Here is a 26,947-nt window from a genome sequence, read left to right on the forward strand (position 1 = left end):
ATTTTAATTCCCATTTCCCTTCCTCTCCCACTGAGCATCACCTGCCAGTGGAGAAAAATGGCCAACTGTTCTTAAGGTGTGGTGGGAGGGGGATCGGTGTGTCTAGGTGGCTGCTCCGGATGGGCTTTGTTGTCGCGTTTCGCCTGATTTTGGAAAAAGCCGTGTCCAGAAATAGCCTGCCTGACAGTCATGACACCTGCAGAGGAAGGTGCAAGAAAGTCAAGCTGGCAACCACAACCATGCAACTGGAAACCCACTCCTTTTTAGCATGTGTTCCACAAAAAGAAGTCAGAGTAGTGACTGCATGGTTGTGGTGGCCATTTTGACTTTTTCAACCCCGCTCACAGATGCCCCTGGTAGGGCTGGCAGCAAGTGGCCATAGCCAGCATTGGAAGTAGCCTGCGGAGTAGGCTAAATGGCACCCCTCCCCACCAAAGTAATGGAAACAGTAAAAAGTATAGCCATGCAAAATCCCATATTGGCAGAAGCAGGAGAAAACCTGTAATGCATTCATTGGTGACCTAATCAGCAACAAACATGACTGGCAGAACCTGTCTCTCATCCCCGTTTGCAGAAACTGCAACACCTGGGATGTACAGCTACTTACACTTGACTAGTTTCCCTCTGAAGCAGAGATACCCTCTCAATGTAAAATTCCAGCTCCTATCAGCTCTAGCCAGAACGAGCAGTGAAGAGGGCTGATGGGAGTTGCAGTTAAAAAACAGCTAGAGGGTAACATATTGCTGAACTCTACTCTAAAGCGTTTCAGCCTGATCTGAGGTAACATTACCCATGTTTCATGAACAGCAGTCTTGAACCTTTGGTTAGACTAGCTTAAAGAAAAATGAAAATGAGATGTTGACTGCAGTGTACTCTGGCACTGAAAATTGGCTTTCTGGCAGTGGTAGGTTGTTTCAAAAAGCTGCAACACTTGAGAGCTTTCTCTGAGGCTATTATTCTCTGCAAAGAGGTCCCCCCCCCCCCAGATCTGGGGAGCTCCCACCCTGATAGCATTCCAAAGGGCTTTAAAGACTGGCTGTTCTCCCAGGCCTTGGGTTAGGGTGACTGCAGCCTCTTGCGGTCTTTGTTGATACATGACTTTTTGTGTGTGTTGTTGATTAGATCCACCATCTTTATCTTGTCCTTACTCTATTTGTTTCTGTTGGTTTTGTCTTTTTGAATTATATCGTATTTTATTCTCATGGTTATGCTGTGAGCTGCCAGAGTCATTACATTAAATTCAATTATCCTAGAAATGCTCCACAACACTGATTGATTGGTTTACAAGTAGTCCACCTGGTTTAAGGACAACCCATAGTTAAGAACAGAGCCTATTGTAGCAAAATTCAAGTTAAATATACAATGGTTTGAATTAATTACACAATACTACTTATACAGTATTATACAAATAATACTGTTCCACCTTACGTACAAATTTGACTTAAGGACAGACGTTGGGAAAGAAACTCATTCTTAAACCGGGGACTACCTGCATAAGCCATTTTAGTCAATTGATTCTAAGTAATGTGCAGGTGGTCCTCAGATAACGACCACTCATTCAATGACCATTTGAACTTACAATGGCACTGAATGAGTGGTACTTATGACCAGTTGTTGAAGTTCAGGCTGTTGCAGTGCCCCTGCAATCACATGGTCGTGATCCAGGCGCTTGGCAATCAGCCCAATTTCTGACCATCACGACGTCCTGCAGTCACATGATTGCAATTTGTGACCTTCCCTGCTGGCTTCCCACAGGCAAAGTCAATGGAAAATCCAACAGGAAGTTGAAAGTTGTGGTCATGTGAGGTCCTTGCTTAACAACCTATGGTGATTCACTTAACAGTGGTTAACAGGGGACTGCTGGAACTGCCATTGCTAATCATTGAGGTCATGTGATGTCATGCTTTATGACTGCATCGCTTAATGATGGGAATTCCAGTCCCAATTACCATTGTTAAGTGAGGACTACCTGTAGAGGAGTAGCAGCCAAAGCCAGTGCAACAGTATGCTATCAATAACAATATTGTTGTCATTCATAGTATGTTATTAAGGGGTGGGAGAGAATCAGATAACACCTTCTACCACAAACCTTAATTTTCCAATGCATGTTTGTTTTTCACAAAATAGCCATTAAACAAGAAAAGGCAAGCATCCTAGGGACAATGACTCTTAACCAATAGTACTATTTGTCCAGTGGTCCAATGGTATAAAATAAATGTTTATATGGTATGAAATGATGCTACTGTCTATTATTGCTTTCAGCAATCTCTTCAGAACTATAGTGGCTCAAGCCTTCCTGTGCACTGGGAAGCCTGAATATACAATAGAAGATATGGATTTTGATTTTTTTTTGCATATTCATAGGCTCCTCAAACTGGTTGGCTGCTCTTGATTTCTTTCACTCCCTATCAGTGACTGTGGCACAGTGATAACAGAGCTCTTTATTGACAGCTCTGCCTCTTTCTCATTCAACAGCAGGCTTCAGATGCTTTCAAAGGACAAGGCAGCCAAGGTGAGTGTTTTATGTCTGGGAACATAAGAAAAGAGGTCAGTAGTCTACGTGTGGAGTGATGCTGTGATTTTTCCCCCTCTTAAAAGTTTGACGTTATAGATTTGTAAATGAATCTGTCTGTCATGCTTTTTCTTGTAAACCTGTTTTCTTTGTATTATTTTTATAACGGTAGTTCTGAGGTTTGCAAAAGTATCTTTGATCACTGCTAGCATCTCATTTGATGTGGCTTAAAGCCTCATAACCAGATACTGAGAGGTTGTTTTGGAGAGAACATTAGACTGGGAAATGATTCACTGTCAGATACCTACATATTTCTCTTCATTCAGAGGAATGAAACAAGGGTACAAGAATGCAGATAATAATTCTAAAATTAATACAGCCAATGAGCACAAATTTGGAGACTGAATTCATGTATGACATATTCCAAAATAATCTCACTCTTGGAATCCAATTCAGCAACAAGACTACATTGCCTTACAGTAAAAGTACATTAAAAGAGTCAGCACATAGGTACAGATTAAGAAAAAAAACCCAAACTTTGTTCATTTTAGAATACTTTCAAGTGTCACAAAATGTCATAATACTGATGAGACCCAGCAATATTTTTCTGCAACATTTGAAACAGAAAAGTAAATTTGTAACCTAGACAGGTGCTTGAGCACAGAAACAGAGTGAATGAGGTCAGGTAAAATTGACTTTGAAACCTGATAAAATAGAGGCATTAAGGGCTAAATGTTCCTTGGACTAGAAATTAGATAAATTACTGATACGGATCTTCTGCAGTTTGAGGGTACTTCTCAAGCTATTGTCAGCTGGACATCCTGTTGACATTAATGTCTATGAACACCTATTGCTAACTTAGGCTGGTATACAAGATGTGCCCATTTCTGGACAGGGCAGCCAGGTTACAGTAATCCCTGCATTATACTCTTAAGAGGGATGCTTTTATATGTAATATGTGTGGCTACTATCAGGACTGGTTCAGAACTTACACCTAGTACAGAAAGCACTGGCTGAGTTACTGGCTGAAGTTCCTTACTGTGCACATACTGCATCTGTGCTAATAACCTGTATGAGTGGTCAGTATGCTATTAACTCAGCTTCAGCATTTTGAGGGGGGAGGAGATAAAGGTAGGAACACCCTCAAATCAAGCTTGATTCCTGGTGACATCAACATAACCGCAGAGTAGCTATGCCTTCTTCTGGGATGTTTTTCAGTTCTCAATCTAGTTTACACTTCTGGTATTCTCTGGTGGTCTCCCATCCAAATATTAACCACACCAGACTCTGCTAAGTTTCTAAACTAATTCAGGAGTTTATTTTATTATTGTTTCAAATTAATTAAGAGAAAGGAAATGTACATATACATAAACCAGTATGAACAATGCAGGATAATATCAGCTTTAATCCATATTAAAAAAATTAAAAGGAGGGGGAACCTGCAATTATATCTTAAGCAGTTCCAAAAAATTTATCATAATGTTTTCTTCCTGGTCCTTTTGTCAAAAACCAATTAAAACACAAAAGGAACAAAAAAAACAACAAAAAAATAACAAGACTAATTTGAAGGCTGACAAATAGTACATATCAACAATCCATTGTTGGAGGTGTATTTCCAATACTGTATAATTTTTTTTTAACCAGACCCCATGTCAAAAATGTCCAGAAATCTTTGTGTCCTGATAAATTCCAAATACTAGGGATATAACCAAGAAGATTAAATGATACAGTGATAAATCCAGTGATCTGTCTTTTTACACTGTGAACCTGATAGCAAAGATTGTCTTCTTCATACCTTTCTGCAAACCTCTCTTTAGGAATGTTTTAAATACACTCCCTTGGGCAGGATGTAAAATTTAATCCACGAACACCTAGATATTAGTGTGCACTCTTTTTCTTGCGTATTTGAAGAGTTCTTAGGACTGATTGTTTGTACACAGTGAATCAAGTGTGTGTTTAAGTACTGGATAATATATTTTACTGTTTTTTTCTGCTTCAGATTCCTGGCTAATTGAAGTATAAAATACAAAATAATAAGGCACCTGTACTCTCAAAATCAAAAGTTGTTATTTCCCTCTATAATTTCTGCTGTTTTGCTGGATATCAATTCTTCATCCTGAAAGAAGAAAAGGATATGAATGTGAATAATATTGCGAATCAGTGTAATTATATTCCTAGTTCTGTATGTATAGATGGACAAAAAGGAGAGTTTTGTGCTGAAAGAAATTATTCTTTTCGGTCTCCTTCTTATTATGAATCTATAATATCACATCTTCTTAATCAGTCACAAGTAAATAGTGAGCTAGATCCAAGCTTTCTTCTCCCCTCCTCACAGAAAACTGAACACACATCTTCTAAGGAAGCCATTGCCATGAGTCCATTGCCTGTCTATGGCTTTAGTAACACAAATCAATTCCATAATGAACACCTACAAGCTAAGAGGGCTAGAGTGGAAAATATTATCCAGGGAATGAATATCATGCCAAACCCGATAGTGTCTGATACTCTAGAGGAAGAGGATCAACACAATTTTGAGAAAGTAAAGGAGAGCTATAGACAGAACAAGAGGAAGCAGAAACTTCCTCAACAACAAAGTTTGCCAGGAATTTCCCTGACAAGACCTCATAGAAGCAGCATCTCAGCAGAAGAATTCCTTCAGCTGAAAAAACAGCTCCATGCTTTGCAACATCAGCTGAAGCAACTTCGAGAGAGGTTTCTTCAATGTTATGAGGAAAAGGACTCTAGTCCAAGCCAAGAAAGTATAGAGAGAACTATGGCCTTGTTGAAGATGTATGACCCTAAGTTAGATACCAACAGTCCAGTGTTGTGCTGTGACCAACATAAAGATTATTTATGGAAAAGCACACCTAAGATAAGAGGGTTTGTGCTGTCAGAGAAAGAAGATACAGACATTCAAAATTTGGAAGAAACAACACTTTCAGAAATATTAAAACAAGAATTAATACAGGTAATGACACATGCTGTAGACAGAGTTTTGAAAAAGGTCTTGCCTAAATCATCAAGCCTTCAATCCCAATTGCCCAATAATTCCATAGGGACAGATCCTGGAGGAAATACATCCAGTAAGTGGCTTCCCAAACCTCCAGGCTTTCCTATACATCCCATCCAATCAAAAATGGAGAGAAAACCTTGCCAAATGGCACCAGTGAATTACCCCTTGATCTTGGCTTCTGAAGTTCAAGAGCACGGTATTCTTAGCCAAATGCTATTCTGTGGTCAAAAAGGCCATTGGGACAGTCCTCCTCCAGGAATGGTAACTCCTGAGTCCTTAGAAGTGCCATGGCAACCAATCAAACTGAAATCATCAGTCATGAAACAACAATATCCAGCATCCCATAAATCTGAAGTGGAAAGTTTGGCTTCTCTTCCTTCTACAAATGCAGTGTTTGCTGAAATGCATGCCATGGTGGATGGAGTGTACTTCTCAGCAAGACATATATCCTTTGAGGGTCTTTAAAACATTTTTGCAAAGGGTGAGGTCAACCACTATAATCATTTAAGGTAGGAGAGGCAGCCTGCATGCAACACATTAACACGCATTTAGTACTCCCAAAGCATTTCTGAAGTGGTTAGAGTCAATATTTCCTGCCACTATGAATGAAATTAGGGCTTTATATCTTGCATTTTATCCCCTTAAAAAAAGTGACACCACCAAAAAAAAAAAGATTGGGCCTATTTTTCTCCAGGGGGTTAAGGGGCAAAATGCAAAATGCACTTTGAAACCTCCACAAACAGTTTACCTTTATCTCTGCCTATGTGATATGATGTCACTAGCAACATCCCTTTAGTTGTCAGTTGCCAAATTAATAGTGCATTCCTTGATTACAAGAAAGATGCCTGAACCATGGTATTTCCTTCTAACTTGTAAGATGAAATTTAAATGCTTGCTTAGAATGAAAGCTGTCGCTGCAGAAAGAAATGTTACATTGTACAAAAAATACCCAAGAAGCTACTTTTATGTTTGCCCCCTTCAACTTTTCCAGTGGCAACTAATTCTGGCCTCACCTGCTTTTCCAGTGCAACCTTTGACTTGCCATACAAAGCGTGGCAGAACTCCTTGAGCCAACAGAACATCAGTTGGAGTACTTTAATCTGGGAGGAGGAAATCCACATAGCTCATTCAGAAAATCTCAAACCATCCAATCAAATTAATCCACCTCATCCTAACTCTAGAACACTCCTAGTTGGTCTAACTAGTAAGGCTGATGATGAAGAATACCATAGTGAGCCAAAGGCTCACTAGCTTTGCTTTATACTATGTAATGTAGAGAGCAAGATATGTGCAAAACCTACACAATGTACTGCATTTTTAAAAGCAACATAAACGTAAAAATTCTGCCAGGTGCAACTTCTCTCATCACTATAACATTATGAAGGGAAGAAAAACTAAATCTAGTTTAACTCTTTTATGCAATTGTTTTAAAGCCTGGATCTGGCTATACTTTAATTAGGTTAAATCTATCTGTACAGCATGGATGATTTTCAAGAAAATAAATGCAAATGGCACAAATGAACTATGCTGCCTATTGATAGAGGTGCCAACTCCTAACTTAATAGGGGAGTCTGCCCTTGATGTTTAGGGGGAAGAATACAGGTACCTCCAGTTTAAGAATGAGCTCCGTTCACAAGGTCTGTCCTTAAGTCGAATTTGTATGTAAACTGGAACAGTATTATTGCATAATATTGTGTAAGTAGTATTGTATATTTAACTCGAATCATTGTGTATTTAACTCAAATTTTGCTACAATAGGCTTTGTTCTTAATTATGGGTCGTCTGTACAGTAAAACCTTAATGTTAAGACCACTTAGGAGAAAAGGGTGTTTCTTAAATCTCAATTCACGAAATTAATTACTGGTAGTCCTTTAGTTATGACAGCAATTGGGACTGGGATTGCCGTTGCTAAGTGATATGGTTGTAAAGCGCGATGTCATGTGACTGCATCACTTAGTGATGGCAATCCAGGCAGTCCTGGTTGCCATCATAACCCTAAGACACATGGGTCGTTAAGTGGGAAGTGGAGGGAGTCCCAGGTAAGGAGTGTAGAGGTGCCACAGGGGGCAGTGGGAGACCCTGAGAGGCCTGGTGCTACAATGGCTGGAAACTTGAGGACCGGTCCTAAGTCCCCTGGTTCAGCACCATTGTAACTCTGAATGGTCGTTGAACGAATAGTTGTAACTTGAAGAGTATCTGTAATGCAATTGTGTCATTTCCATAAATTTAAGGTAGCTGCATAATTAATCACACAAATGATGGAATATTTTAAGTATGTAATTATACCACTGATGAAATTTACACAAATGACAAATTATGCCAATTGCCCAAATTGGAAACAATGGACTTTGTTCTTAGGGGGTGAAGTCCAAGCTAAACTTTTATCTGCATCATTCAAAATCTGCTGGAAGTCTGCAAAATTAAGATTTTATTGTATGGTACAGATTATGCTCAAAAATGTTGCAACAATTTGACTTCTGAACTATTTCCCCCTAATCTGACAAGCTGAGTCCTGCACACATTAATAAAGAAGGAAGCTACTGTAATCACTATTGCTTAATAACAGAAAATACTGCATTCACCAAGTATTCCTTGTACTAGGATCTGAATATGAAGCTTTTAGACTTGGAGCATATTCTCTCAGTAATTCACCGTTTCTGTAGTCTGAAATCTGCTTGGAACAAACACAAGAAATATTGTATCAATCAATCTACCAGATGAAGCATAAAATCAAAAATAGGTCTCCTGGCTAGACTCCATTGCATGGGATCAAGATATCTCAGTAATAGTGGTACTATTAGGTATTTTTACAATCTGGTCTTTATATTCTTGCAGAGATATCACCCTTTGCGTGCTAATGTGCATTACTTCATGTGTCTTCCAAGTGAGATCCTAGAATTTTGCCTCAAAGTCCTGCCTGACAACACTGCTATATAGTACATCAATAGAAAGGAACCCCAGGAGGCAACATTGATAGGGCTGTGCAGACATCCCGATTTGAAGAGCAAAGTAGGATTTGGAGCACACCTGGGCTTTCAAGTAGCATCTGCTCCTGGGAACACATTGAAGCAGAAATGTTTTCCTGGGCTTGCATGGGTGCCCTCTACAGCTGATTTGTAATTGCAGAAAAAGTTGTTTTTAATTTAAGTAGTTCCCAATAGGTGGTACACATTTTGTCTTATGAATCCGGATAGCTGTACAGATCAAGTTGGGCAAACAATTTTTTCCTTGACTCCAGATTAAATCCAGGAAGCTTTGACCCCTGGCCATCTGAAAAAGGCTAAACTGATGTTCTTCTTCTCTCGCTATCCCACATCTTCCCTATTGAAAGCTTATTTTCTAGATATACAGGTAAACTTATTCAACTTCATGTATTCCATTGTTAATGTGTAGGAGATTCTCCAAAATCTCCAATAGCAGAGCATGGATGCTTGTGAAACTGAGAAAGTAAACAAAGATGATGCAAAAATTAAGTACCAATTATATTATGTTCCAGTGTGTACAAAATAATTTCAGATTTACACTGTACAGGTAGCCCTCGCTTAACAACCATTCGTTCAGCGACTATTTGAACTTACAACAGTGCTGAACAAGTGGTACTTACAACTGGTCCTCCAAGTTTTGGCTGTTGCAGCATCCCCACAGTCACGTGATCGCAATTGGCTCATGATTACAACATTGCAGCATCCTGCAGTCACATGATCTCCATCTGCAACCTTCTTTGTTGGCTTCCTACAAGCAAAGTCAATGGGGAAGCCAGCAGGAGGTTGCAAGTAGTGACCATATGATGCCCTTGCTTAACGATGGCAAGTGAAGTGTTCAAATTTCCATCACTAAGTGGCATGGCCACATGAGATTGCGCTTTACGACTATGTTGCTTAGCGATGGAAATTCCAGTCCCAATTACCGTTGTTATGTGAGGACTACCTGTAAAGAATGTTTTCAGAGGAAGTACCCATACAGGTATAATACAATGTAGTACCTAGAGAAAATAAAATTTAGCCTATAATGCCATGTTAAATGCTCTTTTTTAACAGTTCACTCGCTGTATCACCTCCCAACTCATCAAGTGGTTTAGCAATTTCCGTGAATTTTATTACATCCAGATGGAAAAGTTTGCGAGGCAAGCCGTCTTGGAAGGAATTACAGAAGTCAATGATCTCATTGTTATCAGGGACTCTGAGCTCTTCCGGATCCTTAATGTCCATTACAACAAAGGAAATGATTTTGAGGTGAGACTATACTTGATTCTGAGTTGTGACTTTTGTTCCAAAACTAGACTTCTCCCTACTTACTATTTTAGAACATTATGAGTTGATTTGAACACCATAGAAAAGGCACCATCCACAATCCCTTCAAATCAGTATACCCCAGTAATCACTGTAGCCTGCAAATATTTATTGCGAATCTGTAATTTTGGAAGCTATATCATACCACTGTATCTTGACAAACTGTGATGTTAGATACATTCCAATCCCACCTGTATATAGACTTAGGTTGTTGGAATAACACCTGAATTATCTAATAAGAGTAACAGAGAAGTTCTGTTTCTTATTCCAAATAGATTTAATGACAACGTAACAATGGTAACTGCTTAAATTATAGCCACATCATGGGGTATAAGTACTTGAGCATTTGTTCATACATATACAGCCCTCTCTGTGATTGTTCTGGTACTGTGGAATACACAGCCCCAAATGCACGGTTGACTCCTTTGACACGTTTTGTTAAGGAGGTCCTTGACACGAAGCCTCTTTTTCGTTACTTTTTTTTGGAGGCAGTTAATGGGTTTTGTTATTCTGAGGATGGATTTTTATATAGATGTTTTTAGATTGTGAACCATGTAAAGTTATTTAGAGAAGGAGGTTCAGAACAGTACGTAATGGAATAACTAAATAAGAAGTTCTGCACGGATGAGTCCCTGCGTGGCAGAATGAAATTCTGACATCAAACCTTAAATGGTTATAGGTAGAAATAACTAGGACCAAGAACTGACAACTTACCAGTTATGATGTAAAATTAATGGTGTCCTGGGGAGCACAGGTAGTTTCTATCAAACACTACAGAATAATGGCTTTGCTAAAATGAGATTGATCACACAGGTGCCAAATTAACAAAGAGCGTATTTCAAATTCCTAAACTTTTCATTCTGTCTTCATAGGTTCCTGATGGTTTCTTGGATGTTGCCAGTCTGACCCTTCAGGAGTTCTTTAGTGCTATCAGAGCAGGGCGGGACTTGGATCCTTCCTGGAAAAAACCAATTTACAAAATAATTTCCAAACTTGATAGTGAGATCCCAGATGTATTTAAATCCTCTAACTGCCCTAAGGAATTTACCCAAGGTTAATGTACAATAATCATGGCAGCCAGCATGTGACTGAAATGATTGCACATTCACTGCTGTGTAAGTTTTGACTACATACTAACACAGCAATTGAAATCTGAATCAACAGAGAAAGCATTATCAGTATTCTAATATTTTATAAATATATGAAAGGGACATTTTTGGAATATCTGCAGGAACTTTTTCTGCTGTATCTCTAAATGGTAATGTCAGTTGTGTGTTTTATTATTTATTAAACAAACTTACGTAGCTGCCCATCTACCAGAAGGAACTCTGGGTGGCAACAGAATAAAAACAGAATACTGTACACTAAAAAAGATCATTTTAAACAATAAACAACATTGAGGCCCTAATGAAACTTGCATTCATCCACCCACCACCTCCCACTAGCTCCATCAACAACCTGGATCCAGTGCCTGGGGGAAAAGCCAAGTCTTCCCCACTTTTCTGAAGGCCAACAGGGTTGGGGCCATCTATATCTCTGGGGGGAGGCTGTTTCATAAATCAGGCACCGTGACAGGGAAGGCATGCTTCTGAAGCTCCGCTAGGCAACACTGTTTCATCAAGGATGGTTTTTTACAATCCTACTTAATTTCAGTTCATAGCGAAAGCTGAGCTAAGCTACAGTGTGATCAGTCAATAGTATGATCCAACAAATGATAGGTATGATGCATTTCCTTGAAATCTATTGAATTAAATGTTAAGAAGGTAGTGCTTATGTATAATTATCTGATACATCCATTTAAACTGTTAATTTTTTCTCAGAATATGCACCCATAAAATAGTCTGTTGTATTAATCTGAATGGAATTTAGGCATACTCAAATTTTCTTGGACGGCCCTAATACAATTTACAGAATCCTTAGCATAATAAACTACCCTTAGAAAACTAATGTTTTAAAAAGAGAGTCAGTATATTTATTATTAAATAGCATCTACATTAAAACTTACAGCTTGTAGCTCCCCCTAAAAAAAAAATGAATTTATAGCAAGCTCCACTGAATCCTCATAATACTGATGTCTGTCATATTCATGTCTTCATTTCATTCTCAGCCCATGAGTGAGACAGCTTTAAGTCATCCTTAGTTGTACCAGGGTTAAAGTACTATTTTTTCCCTAATTCTGACAGAGTTCAAGCCTGAAGTTATGTAAAATCTGTTAAGCTCCTGACCTTGGAGGAAATTCAGGTGACTGGCAGGAATGGGAAAAGAAGCACTAGAGGCAGAAAATGGATCTGTAATGGGGACAGCAGATTTCATGGTGGTATAAAAACAATACTTGCTGACTCAAGATGGGTGGCTAGTGCTTTAACTCAGCTGTGGGGAAAGTCCCCCAGATATCCTTTGGCTTTCTAGTTTCCTCTCTCTGCATCTTATTCTCAGGCTCATCTCTTCTTAACTGGAAGAGATGGTAAGGGTTATGTCATCTCCTAGAGATTACAGGTAGTCCTTGCTTAGTGACCTTAATTGGGACCTGCAACTCTGTCGCTAAGTGAAGCAGTTAAGCAAAACATCACATGACCATCCCACCTTACAACAGCAGTTCTGGCAGTCCTAGTTATGGTCATTAAGCAAATCACCCACAGTCGTTAAGTGAGACATCATGTGACTGTGACTGTGACTTGCAACCTCCTGCTGGCATCTCCATAGACTTTGCTTGTGGGAAAGTGGCTGGGAAGGTTGCAAAAGGGAATCATGTGACCACATGATGCTGTGATTGTTGTAAATGTGCGACAGTTGCCAAGCGCCTGAATCGTGATCACATGATCACAGGGATGCTGCAATGGTTGTTAAGTGCGAGGACTGGTTGTAAGTCACTATTTTCAGCACTGTCGTGACTTTGAACAATCACTAAACAAATGGTTGTTAAGCGAGGACTACCTGTACTTATGTTCTCCATTGAGGAAGAATATCAAAATAAGCAAGCAGTTTTCATACCAAAAGGGAAACATATCCAGGAATGATTAGCCATCACAATATTATAAACAGCTGTGACATCTTGACAAACACTTCCTTTTTCAACAGTTTTGTCTTTTTAAAACAACCAAAAATTCTTCATCCTTAGGTTCCATAAATCAAAATGGTCTATAGCAGTGTTTCTCAACCTTGCCCACTTGAAGATGTGTGGACTTCAACTCCCAGAATTCCCCAGCCAGCAAGGCTGGCTGGGGAATTCTGGGAGTTGAAGTCCACACATCTTCAAGCTGCCAAGGTTGAGAAACACTGGTCTATAGTATACAGTTAATGCAGTATCAGTATCAATGTATTTCAAACACATACTGTAAAAATACGTATGTTAAATATTTTGAACACTTAGAATAATGTACTAGGATGGTTTAGCCTAGTTTAGACAAAACCTAAGGACAAATTAGACATGGCATGAGCCATCTTTCCAAATCCCATGTTTGGAATTGCTTTCTTTTTTTTTTAAGCAACAGAAGCCTGGTAGCTTGAGAGCAGGAGAACAATCTAAACTGAGCTGTTGATAAAGGAGAAGGCTTTTTAAAATCTCCACCTCACCACTGTCTTTTATCCACACTAGAAACTGAGCAGTTGAAAGAATCAGTATGGAGACAGATCAGGCCTATGACACTACAGTATTGCTAAAAATGATCTTGTTAAAGGTGAGTCACAGAATAGTTTTGATGCTTAAAGTTCCCTTTTGCTAGATTTGTGTGAGCAAACATATTAAGTTTGGAAGTGATACATTATCTGTTTTTTCGAGAAAAACAAGGCTTGATGCATGTGGTTGAATATAATCATGTAATTAATAATAATAAAAAAATTAAAACTTGTATGCTGCCCAACTCTCAACAATCAAACAAATTACAATTAAACATAAAAAATGAAGAAAAAAAGATGGCAAGTGTGATGAAGTGAGAGGTCTCACTCTTCCTTGCCAAAGGCCTGGGTGAAAAGCTAGGTCTTCATGGCTCTTCTAAGCAACAGGAGAGGTGCCCCCCCCCAGATCTCAGGGGGAATCTCATTTCAGAGGGCAGGTGCTGCTCCAGAGAAGGCACACTTCCAGGGTCCTGAGAAATGACACTGTGTAATCAAAGGAACCTGGAACACACCAAACCTGCTGGACAGAATTGGCCAGGCAGATGTTATGGGAGATAGGCGGTCCCTCAAGTAACCAGGCCCTATGCTAATTACCCTATTTCCCAAAAGGAAGCTGTTCTATATCAGGTCAGACTATCTACCCATTCAGTGCAGTATTATTTAGTCTGACCAACAGTAGTTTTCTGCAGTGTCAGTTGTCACCTGACACTTTCTACATTAAAGATATCAGGAACTGAGTTGAGGACCTTGTGTTTGGAAACCCTGTGTTCTGCCACTCAGTACTCTTCCTTTAAATTGTAGGCAATATGACGTTTATGCATCTTGCTTAGCCTGTTCAAATACTCATCTTGCCATGAAGACCACTGGCTGACAGTAGTGTCACTCACATTTTCTTAATCAAACTTACTTCATAGGGTTGTTATGGGAATAAAAGGAAAGAACTATATATAATACCTTGAATTCCTTGGGAAAATGGTTAAAAATGTGATAAACCAATAAATAAGTTTCTTGCAGGACCTTTGTCTGGTTGCATTTTCTTATGAGTTAGCCCAAACAAAAAATATAATAGGCCAGTATATTTTATGTTGTGAATTCAACATGGGTTCCATTGTGAAACAATAAGGGAAAGATTATAATGGCTTTAAAAAAATAAGTGGAAGGGGCCTAAATTATGCTGGATTTACAGTTATCTCTAACATTCTTGCATAATACCCAGATACACTGGGCATAAGATTTATGTGGACTCTGATATTGCAATTTGGTCAACAGACTGATTTACCTCAGTCAATCCAAATTGCCTAGGACTGAATCAGAGGCAAGATTATTAGAGTTAAGAGTTCCCACTGACTGCCATTAGAAATCAACCAGCTACAGGTAGTCGAGTTACAACCATTTGTTCAGCAACCATTCGAAGTTACAATGGTGCTGAGCTAAGACTTATGACCGGTCCTTGAAGTTCTGGCTGTTGCAGTGCCCCGTAATCACCTGAACAAAATTCGAGTGCCTGGCAACCAGCTCACACTTACGACCGGTTGCAGAATCCCATGGTCACATGATCACCATTTGCACCTTCCCTACTGGCTTCCCACAAACAAAGTCAATGGGAAGCTGACAAGGAAGGTCACAAGTTGCTAGGGCAAGTCTCCTCCCTACTGCCTTCCCCTCTTCGCTCGCACACCCTGTACCCTCTTTCCCTGGCCTCCCTGCACTTTCACACATGTACGCACACACCTTGTGCCCTTTCCACAGCTGTGATCATATCCACGCAGGTACATACCCTTTACCCTCTTTCTATGGCCTTCCTGAAATTGCATGTACCCTTTACCCTCTTTCCTTGGCCTCCCTGCGCTCATGCACCTGCACCCCGCACCTTTTCCCCAGCCTCCCTGCAACCACACACACACCATGCCCTCATTCCCCAGCCTTTCTGAGCTTGCACCACACTAAGCATCCACTCCCCCACCTCATGCATAGCCTGCACCAGGCCTCCCTCCCACAGCCCCGATGCTCCTTACCTGGGACTCCCTCCGCTTCCCACTTAATCTGCACGTCTTGGGGTAGAACAACTGGCACTGCCTGGATTGCTGTCGCTAAGTGCTGCAGTCACGTGACATCGCCCTTTATGACCACATTGCTTAGTGATGGCAATCCCGGTTCCAATATAGGTAGTCCTCAAGTCCCTGCAGTTGTAACTTGAGGACTACCTATATCCTTTTACTTCTTAGCACAATTACTAAAATCTGTAGGTACATCAATTCTTTTTAAAAAGCTGCAACACATTTTTTTTAAAAAATGGTGCAAGTAGTTTTGTGCTAAGACTTCAGGGAATAGCTTAACAGAAAGCTATTTTAAGAGGATTTAGACTATGACATTTCTATAAAACACAGCAATATTGGAAACTCTGCCTTTTGTGCTGAAAACATTCTTGGGTCATTGGGCCTTGCAGGAACTGGCCTGTTAAAAAATTGACAATAGCAGCAAAGCAGACAGGATAATCCAATGGAGGGCAGGAGGGTTGTGGATATTGTGCCTTACTGCACTAAAGCCTCTAGAGAGTCATGCATTTCTCCAAAATAGGTTTGATTCATTTTAGGATCACGGCATAAACAATACCCATTTCTTAAGAGTTCCCTCTCCAGCATGTACTTTTGCACATCCACAAAACCACAGAAAATTTAATATAGAAGATATGTTTCTAAAAAACAAAAAAGGGGACATAATGCTGGAAAGTTTGGAATCCCTGTTCTACAATATCTTAAGAAGACTACCCTATAATAAATTACAGATTGGGTGCAGATGGCCACATTAAGGTTCCCAACTACTCTGGGAAAGTCTGCTTGGAGCCGTTTCAGTTTGAGTAAAGAACCAAAGGAGGACCCAGCACCACCTTGTTCCCACAAGACACCTCTACGTTGGGAGCAGGTGAGGCTCTGCCCGATAAAGGGGTCTCCCTAATACATTTCTGCAAACTAGCAAAGGCCATACAGTACTTATAGCTCGGAGACGAATTATAAGTTCAGCAGCAATTCAGGCCAAATGGGACATAACAAACAGCTACCAACAAAGCAAGGCAGCTCAGAACATCCGTCTGGTGAAAGCGACGGCGCGTTGGAAAGTAGCGGTTAGCGGGGAGCCCGCGAAACAGCAACAAAGCAAAGGTAGCCCGGGGCCGCGGTTGCGCAACAGCGGCGTCCTCGGCCCGTGCCTCAGCCGAAAGGCGGGCGGGCGGGCGAGCGAACGAGGCGCCGCCCAGCCCACACCGTCCTCGCGGCCAAGGGCCGAGAAAGAGGAGGAACTCCGCGGGCCGTATGCAGATGAAGCGCCGGCGCCGGGCATTGTGGGGAAGCGAGAAACCCGGCGCACGGGGGGTCGCGAGGTGCGTGCGCCCCCACGGCCTCCCCCGGCGGTGTTCTCAGCAGGTTTCAGGGATGCATAAGCGTGGCCGGGAAAAACTGGGCGGCGTGGTATCGGCCACTGTGATCTGAAGTGAGTGGAGCGTTCGTGGGGAAGCGTCCCGGCGCAAAGCAAAGCATACTTACCTGGCAGGGGAGATACCTTGATCATGAAGGAGGTTTTCCCAGGGTGAGGCTCATCCATTGCACTCCGGGTGTGCTGACCCCTGCGATTTCCCCAAATGCGGGAAACTCGACTGCATAATTTGTGGTAGTGGGGGACTGCGTTCGCGCTTTCCCCTGATTTTTCAAGTTAAAGAATAGATTGGATTGGTGCAGAATACCACGGCCTTGCTTTGCTGTAATAGAAAGCCACGAAGTGCTTTTTGCCCGACTTAATTAGAGCTTGAGTCCATAGCGGAGAGCGCGAACTGTTAGAAAGCCCGAGGGCTGTTATCCTGCTATCTGTGGAGTATTGGATTCTGAAGTACTTCTTTAGAGAAATTTTTATACAACTGATCATGTGATCAGTTCAGTGTAAACCAGGCTCAGAAAGTGGATAACCGTGATTTCTAATGCTGGCTTTGGTACAAAGCCACTGACTGACATTGGACAGTCATTGTCAGTGCCGGAAAGGCAATTACCGAAATCCTGTGAAAAAAGGCCGTTCCTGAAATGTGAAGAAAGCAAACTGGCGGTATTAGTGGAAACTTACTGGTTTCCTGGCGTTCTTCGAGGTTGTCTTAGTGTTTCCGGTTGTTTCTGTACTGGGCTTACGTAGCGTCTTTACTGTTCTTTGAATAAGAAAGCAAACTGCAGGCAGTCGCTGAAAATTAAGTACTGCAAAGACACAGAAAAAACAATCACACGTATTCGGCCCAACTCACCATTAGGTATTAGCGGGTTATAACAAACCAACACTGGTATACATATATAGATACGTCTACACACTATTCAAAAGGGACAATAAAAACGAAACAAAAAGACTAGAACACCCCACCAGCAAACAACACTGGCATAACCAGACAAGCAGTAAACAAACAACCGAAAAGATAACAATCGCCCCACCAAACATTGAAGAAACACCATTCAAAGAACAGTAAAGACGCTACGTAAGCCCAGTACAGAAACAACCGGAAACACTAAGACAACCTCGAAGAACGCCAGGAAACCAGTAAGTTTCCACTAATACCGCCAGTTTGCTTTCTTCACATTTCAGGAACGGCCTTTTTTCACAGGATTTCGGTAATTGCCTTTCCGGCACTGACAATGACTGTCCAATGTCAGTCAGTGGCTTTGTACCAAAGCCAGCATTAGAAATCACGGTTATCCACTTTCTGAGCCTGGTTTACACTGAACTGATCACATGATCAGTTGTATAAAAATTTCTCTAAAGAAGTACTTCAGAATCCAATACTCCACAGATAGCAGGATAACAGCCCTCGGGCTTTCTAACAGTTCGCGCTCTCCGCTATGGACTCAAGCTCTAATTAAGTCGGGCAAAAAGCACTTCGTGGCTTTCTATTACAGCAAAGCAAGGCCGTGGTATTCTGCACCAATCCAATCTATTCTTTAACTTGAAAAATCAGGGGAAAGCGCGAACGCAGTCCCCCACTACCACAAATTATGCAGTCGAGTTTCCCGCATTTGGGGAAATCGCAGGGGTCAGCACACCCGGAGTGCAATGGATGAGCCTCACCCTGGGAAAACCTCCTTCATGATCAAGGTATCTCCCCTGCCAGGTAAGTATGCTTTGCTTTGCGCCGGGACGCTTCCCCACGAACGCTCCACTCACTTCAGATCACAGTGGCCGATACCACGCCGCCCAGTTTTTCCCGGCCACGCTTATGCATCCCTGAAACCTGCTGAGAACACCGCCGGGGGAGGCCGTGGGGGCGCACGCACCTCGCGACCCCCCGTGCGCCGGGTTTCTCGCTTCCCCACAATGCCCGGCGCCGGCGCTTCATCTGCATACGGCCCGCGGAGTTCCTCCTCTTTCTCGGCCCTTGGCCGCGAGGACGGTGTGGGCTGGGCGGCGCCTCGTTCGCTCGCCCGCCCGCCCGCCTTTCGGCTGAGGCACGGGCCGAGGACGCCGCTGTTGCGCAACCGCGGCCCCGGGCTACCTTTGCTTTGTTGCTGTTTCGCGGGCTCCCCGCTAACCGCTACTTTCCAACGCGCCGTCGCTCGTTTTAATGGCGCCGCCCTTCCTGTCTTGCTTCACTTAACTTCAAACTGAACCACTGAAGCGTTGATGGATTTCTGCGAGGTGAAAAAAAACTCCTCGGAGCAGGGATGATAGGTGGAAGTGCCAGGGCTTCGAGGAGAACAGCTGGGGAGGGTGATGCATCCCCACCTGGGAAGGAGTGGAGTTAAAGGCAACATAGAACCCTGCCTTTGCCCTGAAATGTAGCCTCTTGGTGCAGCTATTTAATAGATCATTTTCACTTTTCATCAGATACATGATGTTCCAATTCTGGCCAAAATATAGCCTATGGCAGTGTTTTTCAAACTTGGCAAGTTTAAAGTGTGTGGACTTCAACTCCCAGAATTTTGGGAGTTGAAGTCCGCACATCTTAAGGTTTCCAAGTTTGAAAAACACTTGCCTATGGAATATGCAAGGGTATAAATTGCCTTGAAACTCCTCATCCAGGAGGTGGGGGGACAGGCCCTGTGCCGCCCAACCTCCCTCTGCCAGGGACTGGCAGAGTAAACCACCAGGAAGTTCTCCCGGTTTTCTTACCTCTGAGCCCGGGCAGCAGAAGGTGGAGCAAAGCTGCCTTGCCACCTCTCTTGCTAGCCTGGGAAGAATTCCAGTCCTGACAGCTGTGGGGAATTTTCAATCCGCATTCTTCAGTTGGGACATTTTATTATTTTTTAACATCTGTCTGACAACTTCAGTGAGCATTTTATGCCCAGTGCCTGACATCCTCTGCTGCCAAGGTAGAGTCACCCGCTGAGGGGAGGGATATGTTTGCTACACCTGAAAGCAGTCAATAAGAAGCTGAGCAGATCTCAGCTCTTGCACATCATTTTCATTTATTTAATGGATTTTTAAGGCTGCTGCTTGTCAACCAATCTGGGTGACTTACAAAGGGTTCAACCTTTCAAAGCCAGCCTTTAAAAAATAACCATGCTGGGAGGAACAAATCACACGTGTTACACCATTGCTGGTGCTTATCAGGACCACACATAAAAGTAACCTGGAACCTGCTGGGAGAGCCAGGTCTTCATTTTCTTGAAGGCCAGGAGGGTTGGAGGCCATATCGATTGTGGTGGAGGATACATATTCCATCAACATCCAAGATGCCAGCAGAAGTGTTATAAATCACTAAAGTGCTACAAATGTGTTGGGAGAAAACAAAACATGCTAGTTAAATATCAGATCAGCTAAATATGAAGTTAGGTGGCCTCAGCTATGCGCTGGGAGTGAGACAAAAGCTGTATCGTGAAGATGTTCTTAACTGTTGGTAAGGTATCTTCAAATAATGGGACATGCAGGTAAGCAGTTGCATGAAATTAAATGAAATTTGATCCTACTCTGATTTCTTGAATATTAAAAACATTTCATTGCTTTAATAATGCTTGCAGCTCTGTTGATAAATGAAATTGGAGCTTGAAGTTTGTATAAAACATTTGGAAGCCAAGGGCTGATATTCTGTCTGTTGAGAGGGGAAGAAATGGTTTGTCCCAAAGAGAGGGTAATAAATATAAAGAATGATGGAAAAATATTTTTTTCTGGCAGCAGCAGAATGGAAATTCCTCTTGATGTAGCTAATCTGTTGGGGGATACAGAGTCTAGCACCCTTCAGTAAAGTTTGCCAGATTAAGTCATCTGTATTAAATTTAGAGGCAGAAGCATATCTCCTAGATAATGCCATGTCTTTTTTCTTTTGCAATATTTTATTCCACTAAAGTATGAACAGAACAAACAGCAGATGTAATTTTCTAGTGCAGGGTCCCAAGCTATTGGGAAAGAATACAAAAATAACAAAATTGAAATACAGTTGTGCATTTTATTCCAGTATAGGCAACGGAATATCTATTAGGTCCAATTTTTGTACTAATTTATGTCCAACTTCCATCAAATCATAATGACAGAGGTATTTGAAAAGAAACAAATACTGTGTTACAACTGGCTTGATTTGTGTGGGTGTATTTTCTTTCCTTATCCTCCATATGAATTAGATATTCAGGTCCTTTAGAAGCCTGAGCAATTAATTTTTCATGGTCACGTTTTCACAAAGCTCTGATGTAGATCTTTGTGTTAATTTTTCATATGGATTTTTAAAAGTTAATGGGCATTTGGATATTGTTGCCTGATCCAACACAATAGTATATAAACATATTGGTGCTTACTTTAGACAAGAAATTCTGTAACTGGACCAGAAGATTTAAAGCACTTTCCTTTTTAGTTTTTCTAGGTCCAGGCTAAAAAGTCATTGGTGAAAAACTTAAAATCCCCCCAGCTGGACAGAAGTCAGCTTGACTGGTGGCAAACTATAATAATTATCTTTTTTATATTACAGGGTCTGTCAATGATGCCTCTAAATTATCACGATTTGCAATATGCTGTGAACCAAAGCATTGTACTTCAAATCAAGCAAAGCAGACTTATATCATTGTATTTTATTCCTTAGGCTGCATAGCACTATCTGTTTTTGCTGTCTGGTATCAGTTACTAGGTTTGCTCTGGCTTTGTTATTTATGCATTGGTGCTTCAACAAGATCTAGCCTTCTGCATGTGTTGCCTGATTGAGTTAGGACTTAATCCTAACCAATCCTCTCCTTCTGCTTACTCTGTTTAAATTATGAATTAGTTCACAATTTGGGAGACCAGTTTGGTTCAAAATTGTGCTCCCTTTATGCCTGGACTGTCTTGTCCTGAAGTAGTCTTACTTTGTTGTAAAAGAATTTAGGTCTTTCTCCCACTTGCATCTAACCATGGCACAAACATGCCATGGCAAGAGCTTTTTTTCTTCTGCCAAGTTTGTTTGTTCGATATTCCACTGAAATCTCACAATTCTCTTTATCATGGGGTTTCTTCAAAGAATTCTAACTGTTTTTTGAGAAACAAATTTTATTATACTTTGCTCAGTATGGGACAATCTGCGTTTCTAAAATATGAAGTCTAACTTGTGATGTACTTGCCACTAAGCATGATTTTTCTTTCTACGATTTGCTTAATTACCTAGTTCATGCTCCTTAGCACAGAAAGAGCTTAATGATCTATACTACAGTTTAATACTTTGTAAACATAAAATTTATGAGATTTGGAAATTTAAAAAATGATACTACTACCTATCAAGTTTTAGCTGAGCCAGTGGGCAGCTTCACATACAATAGCAGATAATGGTGCACATGAGTAAAAGAAAAGTAGCAGTTCCTGGCAGATGTCTGCTCCATTTATAGGTTTCCTCTGGTGTTCTTTATGCAGTCTCCGATATTCGTTGCAAATGTTGGGTAATGGAAGGAGTCCATTAATGTGCTTTTGACAATGATGGTTCAGATGTCATAGAAGAGACAGAAGTAACAAGAACAGGCTGTTCAAAAATTTGATTCAGAGTTTTGATTAGAAGTTGGTTGAAACTGACTTTCTGAAGCAGATTGTCAACTTGAATAATATGCCTCCAAGCTGATTTAGGGCTTTTTTCCTCTTACAGCTAATTGACAACCTGTGTTGTGAGTGAGATAGGATTAAGTCTCCCTTAGTTATATCAGTGTTAAAATAGTATTTTCCTCTTTATTCTGATGTTATTCAAAGAGCAGCTTCACAGTGTGTGAAATCTGTTAGGCTTTGTGTAACATCATCTTGGAGGGAAGTCAGATGACTGGCAACAGGATAGGTTGGCAATAGGGACAACAAATTTCCTGCCAGCCTAGTTTTCTGTCAGCTCAAGGATGGGCAGAGAGCAGCTCAGCTCAGCAGTGTGGAGCCTTTTGGACCCCTTTATGCATGCTGGTTCTGCATTAATTTGGAAAATTGAATAAAACTGGTGTGATTTGACAATTTGAATATCCAAAGCAGATTTGATTTTTTTAATCAAATTGATTATTTGGATCTTGCTTAATTTACACTGTCTTAACTGGGAATTGCCTCCTCTTTATATGCTACCAAGTGAAGCTACCTAGTTAAGTATTCCTTACTGATAAGGAAAGGGAAATTAATTGAACTGCCACACCCTCAAGTGAACTGAGGGAAGTCTCTCATTTATTGGGCCATATGATAATTAAATTTGCCTTTCATTGTCCATTGAAATCAATAGCCCAGTAAATAGGAGTCAGTGGGAAAGCTCCAAATGCTGAACATTCTTAGGACTATATTTTAAAGTTAGCTTTACTGTCCTGAATGAAACATATTGACCCATCTGATAATTTCAAATACTAAATTACATTTAGCACGAGTTTGTGTTTAAATTGGGTTGATTTCATTAAAGTTGTATAATTTACAGTATTTCTAGTTTATGCTTAAATACATTTTAAAAATCACTGCCACCAACCCAAATGTTAGAGTTCTTATACTGAGGTTAGTATCTCCTTTCATATTGGCTGTTCTCCTGACAGCAAAGTATCTTAGATGTCAGTGGAGGGATATACTAAGATATTTCTGTTTACAGCTACATCAACAAAACTTTGTGTTTAGTTACAGAATGATACTAATTTGTCCATAGATGCCAGACTCTGGACAATGAGCAAGGTTGTCCTTCATAAAGGAATGTGAGGAACAGAATATTCAATATGAGGTAGTTAGTATGTAAATTATTAGACCTTAGCTATTACCACAAGAGCTGTTAAAACAAGACACCACAATTTTTTCCCCCCAAATTAGTCAGGTACTGTAATGAGTATTTGCAGAATTTAAGGGAACAAACATGCAGAAGGAATAAGAGTTAAAGAAAAGATGGTGCAAAGAGAAGTTCAGAAATTTCAGATGGCATTGAAGGACAGACAGGCTTGTTGTCAGCATAAAAAGGAAGCACTGCAGTTTCAGTTTCAGTTGAAAGTCACTGTTACTCCTAAAGACTTTACCTCATATATGTTGGGGAATATCCTCGTATCTTTTTACCAATATTTGAGAGAGCTATTAAAAGATGGAATATTAAAAAGGACAATGAAATATAAGCAAAGTTTAATTAACATATTTCTTCTTCAGAAAGGTTACTGTAGATTTCTCTCGGGTATCTTCATATGCCATCTTGAAACAAATTGCAGACAGAATATTTAAAAAGGGACCTAAATTTGTCAGGGAAAACAACACCAACAGTTGATCTTTGTAGCAAAAATAAAAGAAGACTTATGTGAAGTTTGATACACAACTCGTACACTTGTTCAAGAAATGGTTACATGGGGGCAAAGTAAACTGAAATTATTGAATTAACAAATTTGGTTCAATTTTATTGTCAGTTACCCAGTGAGTTAAAAATAAAAACAAATAGGGAGTCAGAGACACTAATAAGGGTAGTTGAAATTGGTGATCAGTGGATACTGAATAGGAAGAAGTATAAAACCACAAAATGAGGGATTGCAAAAGTTGAAGTACAAACTAAGACAGGCTGTGAATCTTGGTAACCAACATGATTTCAGAATGACAGACAGAAGGTCTCCTTGTCTGTTATAAACTCATAATTGGTTGACAGAAAAAGAAAAGATTCTTGTTTCTTTTTTGCCTGCCACTAGTGATAAAATCTCATGGCCAAAAAGTTTTTGCCCAGCAGCAATTAAATTTGCACAGGCAGGCTCTGTGAACTTTTATTAATCAACAACTCAGTTACATGAATATTGCACAAATACAGGCAGGAAAAAAAGCACAAAACAGCTAAAATAAGGAGCCAAAACTCACCAGTGGACAAAAAAGGACCAAAGGAAAAAAAAATGCCCTTAACAAATATACAGTGATAGAAGGATTAGGAAGCAAAGATCCTATTAAATTACCAGTAGCAAGAGGATGAGTGGAGTGGAGAATGAGGGTTGTTTGAAGGAGGTGAAATGGAGCATTTATTTCATACCATTTATTATAGGAAGGGATGCTGTGAGTCCTGATACCCAGGTTTATGCCTTTATCAGAAGATAACAGCAACAAATAGATTAGGGAACCAGTATTGCTGATAATTATTTCCTTAATCACTTGTTCAATTACATCCCTGATGCTCACATGTTATGGAGAGGAGGCAACTGAAAAAGAAAAGCCAGTGATAGAAGCAGCGGCTGCTGAAGAAAACAGTGGTTGCAGATAGGACACCTGTGGAAGGAAAGCTAATAGCTAGCTAGTACCCTTGATTTCCATAAAACATTAGTGCTAAGTCCAAATTAAATTACCTCTCTAAGGGCATTGAGCAATCACATGTAATTGAAATTTAAGAAAAATCTGAAGTTGCTGCTAAGGTAGAAAAGGAGGAAGAGGATAAAAAAGAAAGCAAAAAGGGAGTATCAGAAGACAGAAATACCTGAAGAGGATAATTAAAGCAACTGAACATCTAAAGGCAGGTGAAAAAGATAAAGGTGGAAACCAGTCTAATGTGTACTGAATTGGCAAAGGACAGGAAAATAAAAAGGTTCAGCTTCATGCTGCTAATTTTCATCTAAAAGTAGCAGAGGATGGCATTAAATCTGAAAAGTGCATTTCGTTCATTAATTTGTTCATTCATTCAGTTTAGGCACTGCTTGACTCAAGGCCAGCTCTGGGTGGGTCACAATATAACAAAGAAGATAAAAAATATAATATACAAAATATGGGGAATCCGGCCAAACAACAGAAAATTGCACACAAAAGCACAGCCAACAAGTGGCTCCATGTCTTTTAAGGCCTTCCAGAATTCTATAAGGGTGGGAGCTACACAGGTCTTGGGGGAACCTAATTCCAGAGGGTAATTGCTGCAACAGAGAAGACATGTTCCTGGGTCCCAATGTATGATAATGTTTAATCAAAGGCACCTGGAATGTGCCAGCTTTGTCAGTTCATACCAGCCATGCAGAAACCATGGGAGTCCCTCAAATAACCAGGCCCTGTGCCATGTAGGAATTTATAGGTGAAAGCTAGCATTTAACACCTGGAAGCATACTGGCATCCAGTGCAGCTCAAGAAGCAGAGGAGTCATGCGGATGTACTCAGGCTTGCCCATAACTGCCCATGTTGTTGTAGTATTCTGGACTAGTTGAAGCTTCTGAGTGGTCTTCAAGGGCAGTCCCATTTAGAGTGCATTGTAGTAGTCAAGCTGTGAGGTGATTAGGGAATGAGCGACTGTCTGAAGCTATACAAGAATTCCACTCCTGCCTGACTCTTCTATTTACAAGACCATGGTTGCTAGCAGAGATTTACTACCATCTTTGGTTGACCTATTATTACATCACCTGCTATGATGAAACACTGCTGCAGTTTAGTTAAATCCATTTAAGTAATTTATATAAGAAGGAACATATTTTACTGAGCAAAGAAGCAAAAGGGGAGGATAAGAAGAAAGCAGAAGAATCTGAGAAGTTTCTGAACTTAAAGAATAGAATAAAAGGAGTCTTGAAAAAGAATGAGGGTGGATGAATGGGTCTGAAAGCAATTCTGATTAGGTCTTACAGCTTTTCAGACAGGACTGAAAGTGATTAACTTCCACAGTCCCAGTTGGCTAAACAGCTGATGAAGTGACAGACATTTCCCAAAAGTTAACAGAAAAACTTGAAGAGGGAGATCAGGAAGGTAAGAAATCTCAACCAGAACTGGTTGTCCTCAGTGCAAATGAAGTTGCAGAGAAATTGAAGAAAGAAAGAAAAAAAAGCAACTGTGAATATAAAAATCAACACATACCCAGAAAGAAACATGTGATTTATCAAGACAGGAAATGGAAGAAGCTCTTCATTTTAGTTCCTTGAAAACTAGGGAGGCTAGGGAGGGAGGATATGTAATAAAATCGTAGTTTGTTGTTCTGCAGTACAGCAGTTCAAAGCCTGAAAGAAGTTAGAGAGGCAGAGGGCAGCAGAAGAGAGATGCCCTTGTAAAAAATAAAAGGGGAGTATTAATAAAAGAGAGAAACTGGTAGGTAGAAAAACAAGAGTTATTTTGTATTTAAGCATGGAGGATTACTTTTATTATCTTTCTGAAGGACGTGAAGGACAGTATCTGTTCATAAAAAGTAATTGTTAA

The 26,947-nt window shown here is 40.5% G+C and overlaps 2 protein-coding genes, 1 long non-coding RNA gene and 2 other non-coding genes across 5 annotated transcripts; 3 read left to right on the forward strand and 2 right to left on the reverse strand.

The window, feature by feature from the left end:
• Nucleotides 1–3,837: 3,837 nt before the first annotated feature.
• On the reverse strand, nucleotides 3,838–8,488 carry LOC148214909 (uncharacterized). Its single transcript, XR_015796956.1, has 3 exons — nucleotides 8,108–8,488; nucleotides 6,539–6,625; nucleotides 3,838–4,628 (listed from the first exon to the last, which is right to left on the reverse strand). It is a non-coding gene; the product is annotated as an uncharacterized LOC148214909 (long non-coding RNA).
• Nucleotides 4,643–6,345, forward strand: LOC148214910 (prospero homeobox protein 2-like). Its single transcript, XM_088145318.1, has one exon. The coding sequence runs from the start codon at nucleotides 4,647–4,649 to the stop codon at nucleotides 5,988–5,990; it is 1,344 nt and encodes a 447-aa protein (XP_088001444.1). The 5' UTR covers nucleotides 4,643–4,646; the 3' UTR covers nucleotides 5,991–6,345.
• Nucleotides 8,489–8,705: 217 nt separating the features above from the next.
• Nucleotides 8,706–12,482, forward strand: LOC112540336 (prospero homeobox protein 2). Its single transcript, XM_088146733.1, has 4 exons — nucleotides 8,706–8,732; nucleotides 8,775–8,876; nucleotides 9,563–9,757; nucleotides 10,687–12,482. Exons 1-4 carry the CDS (start codon nucleotides 8,706–8,708, stop codon nucleotides 10,870–10,872), a joined length of 510 nt encoding a protein of 169 aa, XP_088002859.1. The 3' UTR covers nucleotides 10,873–12,482.
• Nucleotides 12,483–16,960: 4,478 nt separating this feature from the next.
• On the forward strand, nucleotides 16,961–17,124 carry LOC112540338 (U1 spliceosomal RNA). The gene has a single exon (XR_003084407.1). It is a non-coding gene; the product is annotated as a U1 spliceosomal RNA (small nuclear RNA).
• Nucleotides 17,125–18,407: 1,283 nt separating this feature from the next.
• Nucleotides 18,408–18,571, reverse strand: LOC148214911 (U1 spliceosomal RNA). Its single transcript, XR_015797260.1, has one exon. It is a non-coding gene; the product is annotated as a U1 spliceosomal RNA (small nuclear RNA).
• Between the last annotated feature and the right edge of the window lie 8,376 nt (nucleotides 18,572–26,947).

Source organism: Python bivittatus, unplaced genomic scaffold (assembly GCF_059951505.1).
Source record: "Python bivittatus isolate LINGU-HERP-01145 unplaced genomic scaffold, Pbiv_v1 ctg000480_np1212, whole genome shotgun sequence".
Lineage (NCBI taxonomy): Eukaryota > Metazoa > Chordata > Lepidosauria > Squamata > Pythonidae > Python > Python bivittatus.

Excerpts from the sequence above, each read along its gene's own strand:
- LOC148214910 (XM_088145318.1), top strand. The coding sequence starts at position 4,647 with ATGAATGTGAATAATATTGCGAATCAGTGTAATTATATTCCTAGTTCT.
- LOC112540336 (XM_088146733.1), top strand. The coding sequence starts at position 8,706 with ATGAATCCGGATAGCTGTACAGATCAA. Across the intron at positions 8,733-8,774 it reads CGGATAGCTGTACAGATCAA|GAAGCTTTGACCCCTGGCCA; the intron begins GTTGGGCAAACA and ends GATTAAATCCAG. Across the intron at positions 8,877-9,562 it reads CTTATTTTCTAGATATACAG|TTCACTCGCTGTATCACCTC; the intron begins GTAAACTTATTC and ends CTTTTTTAACAG.